Source organism: Etheostoma cragini, chromosome 4 (assembly GCF_013103735.1).
Source record: "Etheostoma cragini isolate CJK2018 chromosome 4, CSU_Ecrag_1.0, whole genome shotgun sequence".
NCBI classification, from domain to species: domain Eukaryota; kingdom Metazoa; phylum Chordata; class Actinopteri; order Perciformes; family Percidae; genus Etheostoma; species Etheostoma cragini.
Genome location: NC_048410.1, coordinates 29,817,027 through 29,833,586, shown reverse-complemented (window position 1 = coordinate 29,833,586; position 16,560 = coordinate 29,817,027). Strand labels below are relative to the sequence as shown.

General features: G+C 41.8%; 1 protein-coding gene across 13 annotated transcripts in view; it reads left to right on the top strand.

Annotated features, from left to right (window-relative positions):
• ptprt (protein tyrosine phosphatase receptor type T) overlaps window positions 1–16,560 on the top strand; it is a 329,101-nt gene that overhangs the window by 128,263 nt on the left and 184,278 nt on the right. For all 13 annotated transcript variants that reach the window (XM_034869764.1, XM_034869761.1, XM_034869760.1 and 10 more), the window contains one exon: window positions 16,055–16,170. In XM_034869764.1, coding sequence (XP_034725655.1) covers window positions 16,055–16,170 — 116 coding nt within the window. The remainder of the gene's footprint in view (window positions 1–16,054; window positions 16,171–16,560) is intronic.

The window sequence follows — 16,560 nt, the reverse complement described above, 5'->3', positions numbered from 1 at the left end:
GGGGGGGGGGGGAACAAGAATAATGATGATTAGAGAAAGGGAAACAAGGAAAATCGAAGGGTACACAGAATGGATAAAAAATGTTGCAGATGAAAGACATTGAAAAAAAAGATAGATTCCAGAAAAAGAAATAAAAATAAGAGAACTAAGTGAAGAATTACCAAGAAAAAAGAACAGAAGAATGGCACGGGAATTGAGACAGGGAGAGATAGTGGGCTATAGAGAGAGCTTGAGATAAAGAGAGAGAGAGAGAGAGAGAGAGAGAGAGAGAGAGATAAGGAGGATAATGCGAGAGACAGAGGAAGAGATTGACATTATTCCTGCCTCATTGCCATCCCTGCTATCTGCGTTTGCTCATATTGTGTTTGCTTTGGCAGTAAGTGCTTCTTTATTCCTCGCCAATAAAGCACCTTTTGAAATGAACTGAAAGAAAAGAGTGATTTTAAAATGTGCCAGTCCAAAACTCCACCCCCCCACATTTGAGATTCATACACAATACTCGGAGTCTGTCCTTTTCTTTCTGCGACGTGGCGATGGATCTGGGCCCGACTTTTGAGTTGGGATAAAAGCCACGCTGATGAGAGCTTTGTTGAGCGTTCATGAAAGCTCGCCCGTTGCCTCAATAATATAAACACGCCTTATTCATTTATCAGCGGTGACACTAGAGTTCATCATTTGCATGTAGGGTAGAGCGCTTCAAAGTGGCTTAATAGTCCGTCAGATCGAGACTTTATCTACAGGACCTTCATCCAGGTTATGTGTTATGCACGTCAGAATGACGAGTCCATCTGGGTTGGTGCAAAGTTTTCTCTAAGGGTTTTTTTGTTTGTCATCAGTGTCTCCCTTTTATTAATCCTTCTCTACACTCTGTATAGAGATCATCTCTCAGTCTCTATTTCAAATTCTCTATACATCTTTCTTCTCCATTTATTTCTCTCCCTCTGTTTTTCTTTTTATCTACTCTGTCATCTCACCCCTTACACTTCCTGTCCAGACCATCAGATAATTTAACCTTCTTAATAGTTTTACGACACCTGGCTTATTGTCATATTAATCTTATATCTCCATTGGTATGCACAATCTGTTGGCAATGGAATAAGATTTTGGTATCGGAAGCAGTTTCCTTTTGTAGACCGAGTAGGGCAACTGACCGATCCTGATCCCGATCTCATGAAATGGCTTATGTATGACCCACCAATCCGTATGCCATTATTGGCGTGTTATGATGACGCATAGTCACTTTTTAGCATGTTTATCAACAGCGTTTGGCCTCCATTGACGTACATTATGCCGTAGCCCGTAGTATGACAGGGCGAAAATACCCAGAGAGAGGTTGGTTGGGGGGATGAATGGGTAAACACAGGACTTTCACCCAGGACACCAGGGATCGTGTCCCGTGTTTCACGTTTCCTAAACTCAACTGTGGCCTTCTTCTCGTGATAACACGCCAGGTGGCTGTAACATGCCAGGTTGCCTGTATGTTTACGTCCGGTGAATAGAGCGTAGACATACACGCAGATGACTTAAAATGCGCACAGATAACACTCCATTCGGCTTAAGAAAGTGGGCATGTACACAAAGTCATGATGTCATGTTGGCATGCAGGTAGACTGTTGTTGTGGAGTGCGAAAGGGTCAAACAGATTGGCCAAAATGCAATCTTGGAACCCATTGCCGATAGAAAAAGCTTGTTTTTTTGCTTTACTTATTCATCTGCATTCATATGCAGAGAAATAATCCAGTAGCAGATGTCTCCCAACTCCAACTCTATTCGAGTGTCTTAAATTGCTAATCAGACTATGACCCACACAAGGAAGAAAAACTCTTGGCTTTTATCGCAGCCCCAGAAACATTGGGGCTAATAGCCAATGGGTGCCGAGATGCCGTATCTGCTCCACAAGTGACCAGCAGCTTTCCGATCCCAAGTCATTGAAAAAGCAAGATTTAAGGGAAGTTAGTGGTCTGGATTTTAACATTCTTGTGGCATTTGTATGTCAGCTTTCAAAAGCTGATTACGGACTCACAAGCTCTGTTTCTTTCTCTCTCCAAACTTCTGCCTCTGTTTTTCTTGAAGACCAAAAGGATTCAATAAATCCCATTGTGCTGCCTGTGTTCCCAATAAAGACAAGCAATGTCGTGGGACGCCAGTCAATACTCCCCCATTAAGCTGGTGGACAAGACAAAAACCACTGACACTTTAACACCAGCAGAAACAAAGAGAGACACACACACACACACACACACACACACACACACACTCAAATGGTTTTGTAGTGCCTTGGTGTTAGACCTTGTAATACAAACACACACACCACACTTAGACACAAAGACACAGTAGGTGTATGGCAAGATGCTCGCTCGATGCGGTGGCAGTGTTGTGACATTTGGAAAGAGGCATCTCAGCCCAGAGCCAAAAAGTCCTCTCGTCTCCTCTCTTCGATCTGCAAGGACAAAGAGACTAAATAAATAACTAATTAAAAGAAAAAGTGGCACCCACAGTGGCCTTAAAGGCTTTTTGCTTCTTTTATCCCTGCTCAGCTATAGCCAAACATTAAAAGACAAACCAGCAAATATGGCAGCCAATCTGCCAATGCTGTCAGTCTTGCTACAAGATAATCATGACTGTGTTGCACACCAACAAAGTCAACTGAACGTATGAATAACCAAGCTACAGCTGCTACAGTTTATATTGATTTAAAAGTAACTACTTAATGTGTTGTTGCAGACATCATTGCAGTCCCATGGCTGTGGAGTTTTCACATCAATGCTTAAACAGTGCAAAGTTGTAAAAGTGTTTGTTCTGCTGATAGGTTGTGACTGTTTCAATTCAAGTATGAATTCAAGTATCCGCAGCAGAACTCTGGCTGTGGTCCTCCACACTTTAGGTACATCATGTTGAGTCTCAGCACTGGTCCCAACACATAATGGTTCCATTGGTCAAATCTATGTTAAAGTGGTAATATGTTACTTTCAGTTTTTGTTGATTTTAGCGGCCTGTTTGTTAGTAGGGTCTTTTTTTCTATATGGCGCTCAATTACCCACTTTAGATTCCAGAGTTAGTGTTACCCGGAGGTTATATAGTTGTGATGAATATTTTGCACTAACAGAAAATCATTCATTTACAATAAGAGAATATGTTACAGATGCATCGTTGCATTTCAAGGGTTGCATACAGTAACTTAGCCTACTTTGGATGTCTCGTGAGCTAAACCGGGAATAGTTGCCCCGTTGCCCTCCTCTCTCCTCTCTCTGCTGCTGGAAGAGCGGTGCGTGGGTCTCTCGCCGGCAGCACTCGTGTCGCTGTGCGGGGGTTTGCATGGCGGTTTCTGACGCAGTGTGGAAGGCGGGCCGGTGGAGGGGTTCTGGTACGGCGGTGGTGGGCGTCGACTGTGGACCCACACCTGTGGGGGAATTGATTCAGTGTCTGCTACTGTAATTGTCACCGTCCCCCGTAATAAGTCCCCCGTCTGTTGAAAAGCATGACCAAAGTTGAGTCACTTTATTGCCGTTGTTTTTCCCTTTCCAGTTTCATTAAAAAAAGGCATACTTTTCTAATATTATGACAATAGCTCCACTGTTTGGGTTAATTTCATTGATCATTCCTTCCCCCATTCTGAACACTAAACCATTTATGACAGAATGTGAAGAATTTCTCTATTTCTTTAAATGGAAAATGGGGCTTCACATCCAACCTGCTGCCCCTGACCTCATCGTTATTCCTGACATCACCTTACTGAGCCAATTATTACCAGTAAAGTTAAAACAATGTGTCAAATGAAATCTACCTGCCTGTTAGATGGCATTGCCTGCCTTACCTTGAAGCCTTCAAGCAGGTGGTCCAGCTATAATAAACAGCACACCTAAATTTCTAATCAAAGTCCGTAGGAGATCCGGGTGGATGGATGAGTCGAACAAACATGCCACTTTCACCCAGGAGACCACTGTCCGTGTCCAAAAAAAAACAAAAGTCACTGCCGTAGACTTCTTTTAACTATTGTACTTAACTTCTGTAGGTAACTGAACTTGCGTAACAAACTTACTTGTTATAACTTAAATAATGTTCTTTTCCCAAAACTAGTTGTTTTGTGTCCTAAACCTAACCAAGTCGTTTTGTTTTGATTCCAAACATTAACCACATATTTCCCTCAAAACTAAATTGAGAATGCACAGTAGTTGTCTGACAGGGTTGCTAAATTATATACAGTGGGCCATATTACTTTGCCTAATGTCATGTTAAAAACAGGTATGTCTGAGGTAAAAATGTCTTTACTTGGCTGATATTCTAAGCACTTTCAGGTTAGGAGCTGTACAGTATACTGAGTGGAATGAGATAAGGAGGAGCAGGTATATGGACAAGTGCCACATCAAATAAAGTGCTGGGGCATAACGGTACGGCATGCTTTGGGAATGTGACAAGAGCTTCAGAATTAAAAGAATAATTGGATGCCCTGACCGGTGGTTTGCTAACATTTTCTACCATTCCTACGCTGTTGGCACACAGCTGTAAGTTTCACTATAAATGTTTAATTTTAGTAACATAGCTGCTTTTAACCATGCCTTACAGATATACAGTGTTGATTGTCACAGAATACTCTTCAGCGTAATGAACCCAAATCTGATATTTCCAATTTGTATAATTGTGCCTCCGATTTACAGTGATATGTGGAAGTCTTGCTAAATTGGTACAGCCACTGTTGTTTGATTTTGACATGTGTTTCAATGATCATGTAAAGAGGCCGGTCTATCCCTGCGAGGGATCTTGTTTGAGTGATCTAGAAAAAAAAGCTTTCAAAAAGATCCTCCATCCTAAAATGTCATCATTCAAGACCCAGAGGAGGTATCATCACACCAAATGATGAAAATCTCTTGAGGAGTTTAAGAAAATGGCATTTTCTTTTATAGTGTAATCACACTGTTATGCGTATAATTGGCTGAGTGACATTATTGTAACGAGCAGCTGTATTCATGCTTTTATTCTACACCCTCGAGCAATTCCCATCCTCTTCTCAGCATTCCCGGCCGCAATGACATTTTTTATCTGAAGATGACTACTTTCAGCACCTCCCTCTATCTCTCTTCTTCTCCATCTCTCTCTCCCTCCAGGTTGCAGCCTATATCTCTCCGGCTGTCACTCTGTCATTCTCAGCCAATTACTGGCTGGCTTCAGGTGCTTAACCCTGGGCCTCACCATCAATTGGCTCATTATAGCGCTGCTTTAAATCTTTGTCTCTTACCCTCTATTCCTCTCTGTCACCACTTTCTGTCTGTCTTTTTTTCTTCCCTTCCCTTGTTCCTTCCTTTCTCAGCCTTGTTTTTTATGCAAGTATTTCCACTGCCATATTTCATTTCTTGTTTATGGAGCCTCTCTCCGTCTTTCTTCGTGTCTGTTTAGATTCATTCCTCTCTCCTCTTATTTCCCTGTGTTCCTTTTTTGCTCAACCCCAATCTCCCTATTCTCCTTTCCTTTCCCCCTTCATTCTGCAAATTGCTACAACTCAATTGTCGCTTCCCTGCCTGTAGGCAGCAATGGTATTAATGAATTACATTATCACGTGGTTTTGGCTCAGAGCATTCTTCTTCTACTTCTCGCTACCTATGATATCACAATATAAGTTCACAGTATCCATCCTGCTGATGGACTACACAGCTAACCATGGAAGATTAGTCTACACTAGATATGATGCTTTATTGACCCTTGTGGAGACCAGTGTAGCATTGCTACCCCACTTCCCTATAGAACAGTGGCTTGAAAGCTGACATGGATTCAGTGTCTTTCTCAGCAGCATGTTGGCGGCAAGGGTGCTCAAAGGGACAAAAATGTTCTCTGCTAATAATTTAAGAGTGGTTTTAGAGTAGAAAAAATCTGCAACATTTACAAATAATATCAATTACTTTATAAGTAGTCTCGCATAGCCAGACCTATCTCCGCAGCACTGTGGAGTAAGGTCTGGTTACACCACACCTATACACGTGGATTTTTAACATGCAACTTTATGACAAATAAAACATTTTAACAACTTAATATATAATTATATACATACAATTTCCTTAAATTCATTGTCCCGGTAAAGTTCTCTTTCGGTCTCTTAAAGGTTACAAGTTACTTTTGAGGGCTAAAAATGTTGGGCTTTTGTGTGCTCCAAAGTTAAAGCACTTCTGCCATTAAGTCAGATGTTGTGAGTTATGGCTTAACTCTCAGTCGTTGGTTCCATGCAGGGATATATAATTAAAATCCACTAAAAGGCATCTGGTACCAGTCGATTTAATCCAATTTATCCAAGTCACGAAGCTACAGGGCGTCTCCTTGTCTGCTGCTGCTTCTGTGTGTGTGTGTGTGTGTGTGTGTGTGTGTGTGTGTGTGTTGTGTCGTGTGTGTGTTGTGTGTGAATGAGTATTTGTAGCTATATTTTATTTGTTTGTCTCTGTGCATTTAATTGTTACATCTGTTTGCACGTGTAGATTAAGGCAAACATTAATGCCTTGTCTGAAAAGAACAAAGTAGCGTAAAAGTTCTTTGTGTGAGGGTGGGTGTGTGTGCGTGTGTGTGTGGAGGTAATGATCCAATTTAATGACTCTGTAAAGCTGTCATGATTAAGAGGCTGATAATTTGATGAGGGTACTATTGAGGTGCTTCAGTGATGACATTTTACACACTTCACTTTTATTTTTATTAATGGGAGGAATCTAAGAATGTCCTCAAGTGCTTTGATGAAGATGGGAATGTGTGTGTGTTGGTGTGTTTCTACTTGTGGACTCATACGTGTAATTTCTATTAAAGGATTATAGGTACTTCAGTTTGGAAAGTTCAGTAAAACCCGTTCACACTTACACACAGGCAACACACACAATGTTTTTAAATCCAAGGAGGGCAAAAGCCTCCATGAGGGCTTTCGTCTGATCTCGCTTGTTTGCCTCGGAGGGTCATCGTCACGGGAGAACTTGTGTCTGTGCCTATGTGTGCATGTTAGGTAGAGGTTAGGCTGTTATTTCTTAGCTTTGAGGATGCAGATTAAAAGTGCAACCTCTGCAACATATCAACAGTCACACAGCTAATGCTGAAGCTACAGGAGCCTCAGGGGTGTGTGTGTGTGTGTGTGCGTGTGTGTGTGTGTGTGTGTGAGAGAGAGCCTGTGTTTGTGTGTATGCTTGTGCGTGTTAGTGATGGGAGCTGTTGGGATCTGTAGTATTAATTGTATTTCTAGCCTTTAGCCAGCATAGCTTTGGCCAAAGCCCGTCCCCCCACCACCCACACATACACACACACACACACACACACACACACACACACACACACACACACACACACAGACACACAAACAGAGAGAGAGGGAGAGCCCAAAAATGAAGGTTGTCCCTGCCGTATTTCTCCCAGAGGGAAGCTGCCCGTGTGTTCTCTCTGACTCAGACTCTTCCTTGACTCTTGTTTTTCATGTTTTTGCCTTTTAGGCCTTTGTGAATACCGAAAAGAGAAATAACCAAAGACAGACAGAAATAGGGAGCAGCAAAGGTATGAGAGGCCATGGAGAGAGAATTAGCCACAGGGCTTTATTTTGACGGCACAATTGTGAAGACCAGCATGAATTATTAGGGTCATGTGGGCAAGGCTAATGACGGCATATTCAAGCGCACCTGCTATTTTCACTCTTAGAAAAAGGTGGAGTGCAATTATAGCTTTGGAGTACATACGCTTGCAATGCCCCATACTGTACATCTACAGTACATCCCCCTGTCATAATGTTATGCATATTTTCCTTTCTCTACAACCTTGAAATAGCCTTTTCTTTTCTTCTTACTACAAAGTCCAACTCTTTTCCTTTGGGGGTGTAGATATTAATGAGACAATGTAGGAAAACCGATAAGGAGTAAGTGATGCTGCACGGGGCTAAGCTTTTAGCAATGTTGTATAATTGTTTACCTACATAGTAACTGATTTATCTAGTTAATTCCTACTGTTGTAATTTATTTATATCAGAAGTATATGTCAGAAGTGGATTCTATTTCAATTGAATTTTTTTTATGGTATCAAATCATAACAAGAGTCTTCTTAAAACACTTTACAGAGAGACTAGGTCTAGACCACATTCTATAATTTATAAAGTCCCAACAATACTAGTAAATTTCCCCAAGAGCAAGCATAGTGCGACAGTTGCGAGGAAAAACTCCCTTTTAGGGAGAAACCTCGGACAGACCCAGGTTCTTGGTAAGCGGTGTCTGACGGGGGATGGGGATGTGATGAACAGTGGCAATAACAGTCACAATAAAGATAATGGATCAGTGACTAAAAATGGTAGTAGCAGTAGTATTTCATGTCATAGCCGGGCGCTGCAGGGCATTACAGTATGTACTGGATGCAGAAGAATAGAGTGTAGGTCCAGTTACTGACCTGAAATTAACATTCATACAGTCTTTTAATTAACCGTAACCACAATCTTTCTCAAACCTTGAACAGTTGTTTTAGTTTCCTAACTTTTAGTCTTACTGAATGTAACTGATAGCAGGAACGTAGAATTATGACATTTAATCCTATTCAATTTTATTTAATCTATAGTATCAATTCATAACAAGAGTTATCTCGATACACTTTACATATAGAGTAGGTCTAGAACACACTCCAGAATGTACAAGGAACCAACAGTTCTAGTAGTTTCCTCCAGAGCCAGCAACAGTGCGACAGTGGCAAGTAAAAACTCCCCTTTGGGAAGAAACCTGGGACAGACCCAGGCTCTTGGTAGGCGGTGTCTGACGGGCCGGTTGGGGTTAGAATGACGAGTGGCAATAACAGTCCCAAAAAATAGTAGTTTGTTGTAGTTCATGGCATAGCAAGGCAACTGTGTGGCATTACAAAGCACAGCAGGACGTAGCAGGGCACCGCAGAGCGTAGCAGGACGAAGCAGGACGTAGCAGGGCACCGCAGAGCATAGCAGGACGTAGCAGGACGTAGCAGGGCACCGCAGAGCATAGCAGGACGTAGCAGGACGTAGCAGGGCACCGCAGAGCGTAGCAGGACGAAGCAGGACGTAGCAGGGCACCGCAGAGCGTAGCAGGACGAAGCAGGACGTAGCAGGGCACCGCAGAGCGTAGCAGGACGAAGCAGGACGTAGCAGGGCACCGCAGAGCGTAGCAGGACGAAGCAGGACGTAGCAGGGCACCGCAGAGCGTAGCAGGACGAAGCAGGACGTAGCAGGGCACCGCAGAGCGTAGCAGGACGTAGCAGGACGTAGCAGGACGTAGCAGGGCACCGCAGAGCGTAGCAGGATGTAACAGGGCCTCGCAGAACGTGGAGCAGGACCATGGCGACAGCTGGTAACATGATTTTGGAGCCTCCCTGATCCGAGGAAACATGCTGGGGGGAAAAGAGCATAAGGACTCCGGGGAATGACTCCCCAGAGCTAGGTTACTAACATGCATTTCTGGGACCTGGATGCACACATAAATGGGAAGATAGAAAGACATGACATGACTTTAACAAAAACACAGTATTTAATGTAGATTGGTTGTATTATATTGGTCATATCATATTGTTTATTTCATATTAATATTGAACGTTTGTTTTTTGGTTTAAGTATGCACTGTACAACAAGGGAAATTCCACATAAGTATAACTTACTGTGGACATTAAACCCTTTTCTAATTCTGATTCATATAATAATACCTGGCAACATAACAAGGTCAGTATCGGCGCCCATACTGATCCAGCCTATCCTTAGTCCTAACCCCTAGCCATACCTTGAACATAATTCACATTTAAGTTGAGGACATAACAATACTACAGTATATGTAAATGGTTTTCTCAAAGTCAAGTATAAATTGTAGGGTTGGGGTGGAACATCCTTATCTTTCCACAATCACACTTACAAATGCATGATTAACATGGCTTACCAAATGGAGATAAGATTGCAGACCAGCGTCTCCACGGGAAATAATATTAGCTTTTTCCTCGGTAACAACTTTTCTTCCAGAGGTCCACCAAACTGAATAGAGGTTTTCTAATCATTGTGACATTTTGAAAAGATTTTAGATGAAAAATCTCTGGTGAGTAAGGGATTGTCAAGAAAGTTTGCATTTGCCAGAATTCTTTTTATTTTTACTTGTTTGACACAGCAAACTCATTCCCATCTTCCCCACATGCCAAATGTTAACCTTAATGTGTCTTAGAAGAGCTTGCATTTAAGATGAAAAGCCATGCAAGAGTTGTACTGTAGAATTTAAGAGCAGAGACTGTGCAAAAGGGGGACGTCAAATGAGGAGTAAGTGAGAGATTGAGACACCGGTATGGGAGAAAGAGCAGAAGAAGCAGATGGGGAAAGGGCAAGGAGGGATGATGGAGAGCTTAAGAGAGAACAAAATAAACAGATACACAAAGAAGACATAATGACAAATATATCATGGCAAAAGAACATGTAAAAATAAAGCAGAGTGGGAAAGAATAAGACCAAAATAGATGAAACAGAAGAGCAACATAGAGGAGGATGGGGTGCGTAGGGAGGCTGCAAGATTGATTTCCACTCCTCCTTTTCCTCCCCTCCTCTCTTCTCCCTGGAACGGCTCCCTAAAGTCTTTGGATTAATGGCTCCATTTCTGCTGCTCATTCATCAGATTCCGGAAAGCATCCCAAAACACAATGCTTCACTAGGCTCTCATCTGAACTTGATATCTACCTGCCAAAACATCCAAAAGGCCCTTAAGCACTTTCAACGGCAGGCAAAACAAGTTTATCCCTACAGCAGGGAACAGATACTATCCGTCGGCATATGTGCATTTTAGCTGGCATTGTGTAGATGATCACAGCAAGTTCAGCCTACAAATGAAGAGAAGTCAATCCCAGTGCTAGAAGACCTGGATTTTGTTATTATACAGTTAACTATGAGTATTATCTTCAACAAAACACAACTCTGAAAAGGTTTCCACAGTGTGCGCTGCACTTCATTAACTGATGCAAGTGTCCTTTATATACTATTTTTAAGTATTTCCACTGATATGTCCAAATGAATCGAAAATAAAGGTTTTGATTGATTGATTGATTGATAGCACAGCAAAAAAAAACACATACAGACCAGAGTAACAATCTGGCATAATATGCAGTCAAGCAGTGATGTAGTACTCATGATTGATCTTGGTCTTAAGACCGGTCTCAAGACCACCTTTTGAAGTTCTCGTTCTGGAGTTGTCCGCATTTTCACTCTTTCTTATCTCATTCTCAGATAATGAGGACTTTGTAGTTTATATTTAAGACCACAACTGCTTTTTGATATTTTTTTTATCAATGCATTTATCATAATACACTTATGGCAATAAAAGAGGTGGATAAAGGAGAATCGTAATTCGTTTTCTGTGTTTTCTTTTTGCATGAGACTCTGGATCTTTCAGATCAATATGAGAAGGGCCTGTGGTTGGCATTTGATTGTTTTGTGCAGTGTTAGACTCACACACATATGGTCTTGGTCTAACCCCTCAAAGTCTTGGTCTTTCTTGATCTCAATACACTCTGGGCCTGGTGATGACTTGGTCTTGGTTTAGGTGGTCTTCGACTAGAACACTGCAGTCAGGGGGTATTTAAAGTCCATGTTGGTTTGTAGTGGCAGACAAGCGAGCCAAAGACCAGCTGTAGCCTCTGTTGTCCTTTTAATGGGCATGCCGTGGGCCACTTGTATCCTCTGGTCCACCGCAGGGACCATAACATGTCTGGCTGCAACACGCCTCACGGTTTGGCCTTGTCACATTGTGCGCCAGCTGTGCCATCTAAACTGCCCTTTCACACTGTGTGATAGCTAACATGGCAACCCTTGACCCATCCTGATTAATGAGGGTGGACCATGGCCATGTCCTCTGGAGGTATGACTATTCTTCCGCAATGCATACATAACTGACCTTTTCTCTCCATCCCTCCATTGGTGGATTTATCTATTCACTGGTCAATCCATCAATCATTCATTCATGCCCCCCATCCAGCTTGTTAGTTTTGTACAACTCACACTTCACCCCACTTCTTCTGAGCTTTTCTTTCAGTCACAGTTTTTTACATCTAACTGTAGGTCAGTCTCTTCATCTCCATGCCGTAATCAGTCTTTGAGGTGCTAGTGGGTTAAGAAAGGGTTAGAATGAATGCAAATAAGAGGTTGAAACGGATGGAGGAAAGATGAATTTAGGAGGCATGTGGATGGAGGGAAGGAGAGGAGGAAGAGAGAATTAATCAGATGGATGATGTGGCAAATCTGGCATTTGTCACGACCAAGGGCAGCCCAGGAGACACAATGATCGACCTAATGATGTAAACAAAGTTATAATTCACAAAACCTCTCCTGCTCTTCCTCCCAATTTCTCTCTCTCAGCATCTCTTACTCCATTCACTGACAATTCTCTTCTTTCTCTGCCTTTCCCTTCATCTGCAATTCACAAGGAAACATGTGTAAGTTTGATCTAAAGTAATGCAAATGGCTGTATTTACCACAACATGATACTTGTTAAAGCTTTAAAACGTACTGTTTAAAGTGAGTAGTGGACTCTTTGGTTTGTCTCTCTCTTGTTCATTTGTTGATTCTACCTCCCCCACCCCCGCCACCAGTGTATACCCACATAGAAATGAGCAATCTGTTTATAGGGCCTCCAACCGAGCCCCAGCCAGATTATCTGACCGATTAGCGTCTATCATACCCAACTGACAGAGCACTGGATTAAGTGGATGGTAGCGATAGTGGATGGTTGGCGAGGGGGATTTGGTCGGCTGCTATTTGTTGTTTTTAACCTGTTCCTCTCCAGACCTCTGAGCATAAATCAGATTTTGCTAACATGGTTTGAGTCTTTGCAGAAACTAGTCGTTGCAGTGAGAGGAGCTTTGATTTATTGCTATTCTTGGGGAAAACTGCTAATTTCATTCTCTTTCTCCGTCTCAGTGATGAGTGATTATGTCTCTGTAATTGAGGAATTACAGTGTGTTCGTTCATTATAGGTACATCACTTGATCTGCTTAAACATGCATAATTGCAGGTTAGTTCACATTTGTTCTCCAGAGGAGTTTGACTCTGAACAAGGTCTTTCTCAGCGTTTGTTTCCCACTGGAGCGTCCTTTGTTAAAATGTTTGCACTTCTGATCATGCTGTCTGTAGAGGCATCTACTTACAATTCATCCATATTCTAACCACCAGGGTGAGGGGTTGAGGAGGCTGGAGCTACCCCAGCAAGCACTAGGTTACAAAAAATGTATACCCTGGACTCCTAACTTCATACTAGACTTTGTAATGAAATCTCTGCATGGTTCCATCCTCAAATGATGGAAATCTCACATCACATAACACTCACATTAGTGGTTTGTATTTGCTCAAGATTAATCTGCCCACCACATTTTTGGAAAATCCATTACAAAGTTTGGGAAATGTCCTGCTGCCTGCCAGACAAGTAATTATATCACCTAATTGGATGTCTTAAGAATTGTTTTTCAGAATGCGTAGTTTGTAGACATGCACAGCTTTCTTTAATAAAACGGAATGACAGCAAGCTGAGTCCATCGGCCCATCTGCACCAGTCTCAGTCAGCTGTAGTTAAGTCCTATTTTCTGGGGATAGTATATGGGCTCTGTGAAAGCATATTGCCTGCTGAGCTGACCTGAGGATTGGGTCATACGTTAGTTATATTAGCCCTCTACAGCAGCTCTCCTGGCTGCCAAATGTCAGTCTGCTCCAGTCTTATCCAGTAAGGATAGACTACTTTATAAGCTTTGGACCCCTAAGTACAAACACAGACTCTTTAAACCATCAAGCACCACAGGGAGCTTAAAGTCTGCACCCAAACTCTCAAACACATAGATCTCTCACACTGGCTACCGAAACACTTGTCTTCTGTCTCAGATGGCCTCTAAGATGGCTTATCCATGGTGCCGCGGTCTCATCTTGCCTCATTAGGCTGATCTTACATTTACAGTAAGCAGCTTAAATCTTATAGTACATTATACTGCTTTCATAAAGATTGTTGTGGGGTTAAAGCAAGGGTTAAGTTTCCTTTTAACTCTATGAGGTTGATTATTTCCCTTTAGGAGGCATCAATTAGTTTAGCTTTTTTCAAATTGAAATTATTAAATTAACAATGATAACTACGTTTTTCCCAAGAAAGCTTAATAGGGACTTTTAAGGATTACTAAATTGATTTTTGACAATTTAGAGAGAAAATTATGAAAATTATGCTAAAAATTTCTGGTGCACACATTTTACCTCATTTAAATATATAAATCAATGCCATTTAATGGCCATTTTAATATTTGAGAAGCAAAACTTTTACCGTAGTTTAAATGTTACACAAAAAGCATTCATGTGACAAAGCTTTACTAAAAAAGTCAAAAGGTCAATCCACTAGCTGGAATAAATTGATCAAGGACTCTTCAGCAGGGCCATTTCTCTTCAAACAACTAAAATAACCAAGAAATAAGGTTATGTATCTTCAGAGTTTGACTGTAAAGGTTTAATGAGTTCAAAAACTTTGAGGGGAAAATCCTGCCTGAGGATCTGAGTTCTTGAGAACAACAGAATCTTCTCAAATGTCACTAATTCATTCGCTAGGTTGTTCTTCCAACAATCATCAGACATAATTAACAAGTTTTTATTTCATTGCCAAAACCTCGCCAGATTTTGACGATCACACACATTATGTAAATGTGCTGTATTTATATAGCGCTTTTCCAGTCTTAACAACTGCTCAAAGCGCTTTTACATCTACAGGGAACATTCACCATTCACACACATTCATACACTGTGGCCGGGGCTGCCGTACAAGGTGCCACCTGCTCATCAGATAAACATTCACACACATTCACACTCCGATGCGCAGCACCGGGGGCAACTCGGGGTTCAGTGTCTTGCCCAAGGACACTTCGACAATGACTGCAGGGGTGGGGATCGAACCACCAACCTTCCAATTGGCAGGCAACCGCTCTACCACTGAGCCACAGCCGCCCTGGCCTATTATGAGTATAGTTTCCTTTTCAGTTGGAGAAGTACAGCTACTATAGCTTCTGTAATTATGCAGTGACCTGTTTTGGTTGCCATTGGTAGCTGATGGAAACTAATTAAGGAGACAGGAAGATTGAATTGAACAAGCTTGTTAGTGTGCAGTCAGCCGTGGTACACAAACTTGGGGATGGGAGCCCAGCATATGGCCGGAACAATGCTGTGTGTGTGTGTGTGTGTGTGTGTGTGTGAGTGACATATGGCGAAGGCAGTAATAACCACTCTAAATGTCTTCAGATCAGTGGTAATCTCTGGCTTGTGAATACAGGCTTTCCTGTAATGACATAGTATGGCCTATTGGTCACACAGACTTTCGAGCTAGTAATGGATAGCTCCGGAACCTGTGGACAGCCTCCATGTCCCATTAGAGCGCCTTAAGCAAGGCAATGAACCAAAATACTGACAGTGAGTTTCAATTAATACACCACCAGATTCTGCTGAATGTTACAAGTTATGCTTCTATAAAATATACGAAAATGTAATTTGTTTCTGTTCAACTGGCTGATGAAGCTGGCAATCTCAAACACAAGGGAATGAAATGATTGTAGGTTACAAAATATTGTCTTTAAACAAGCTAGAGGAATTATTCTCAACAATCATCAAGATTAATTTAAGAGTTCCGATTTCTGTGTGCTACTTTGTGAAGAGCATGCCGGGACCAATGAACCCGGCATATCATTTTACTGGATATGGCCTGCTCCAAAATGCATTGAGAGGAACTTGACACTTGTACAGCTAAGAAAATGGTTGGATAAATAGTGAAAGATTGCTGTATACATATCAAATCAAGCCTTAGTTTGGTTCTTACATTGAGGAAGTACTTTCAACCAAAATCAAAGAACAGTTCTGAGAAAACTGGATGGCTGAGAGGGTAGAAATGTTATCCTTTAATATAAAGTTGAGAAGATTAAGCTTTGAAATCTGATGATAATTTGGTCCCTTGTCAAAGAGCATAGCCAGATGAGATGGTACTGTGGCTCAGCAGTCTTTTCTTGTACCAACATGCTGAATATCCTCCTCGGCCAAAGTAATGACTTTTGTTTCTGTCCATTTTTCCTTCAGATCCAGTCCAAGGGCCCCAAAATGTCAACGTGGTGGATGTCAGAGCCCGTCAGCTGACTATACAGTGGGAGACGTTTGGGTATGCTGTGACACGCTGCCACAGCTACAATCTGACGGTACGCACTGCTGGCCACAATTTGTGCTGTAACTACAAACTCAGATGTGCAAGTTACATTATTTGGACATAAAAGGCGTATGAATCGTTGGCACAGTTTACCTGTTTTATATTAAAAGGTCAAGTTTTGGCAAGTGCATTATTTTAAAAAGTTCAATAAAAGTTTAAAACCTTACTCACAACATTGAACATTGTGTAACTAGGAAAGGATTATGTGTTGTAACCAGTAGTCAGTACAGTGGGTGCAGACCTGCAACTAGCACTCTTTTGGTTCCTTATTTTTTTTAAACCCAGTTCAAAAATAGTATACATCCAAGACAAAACTGACAGGTGGCGTGACTTAGAGGAAAAAGTTGCAATTACAAATCTGTCTGCTACTTTAGCACTACCG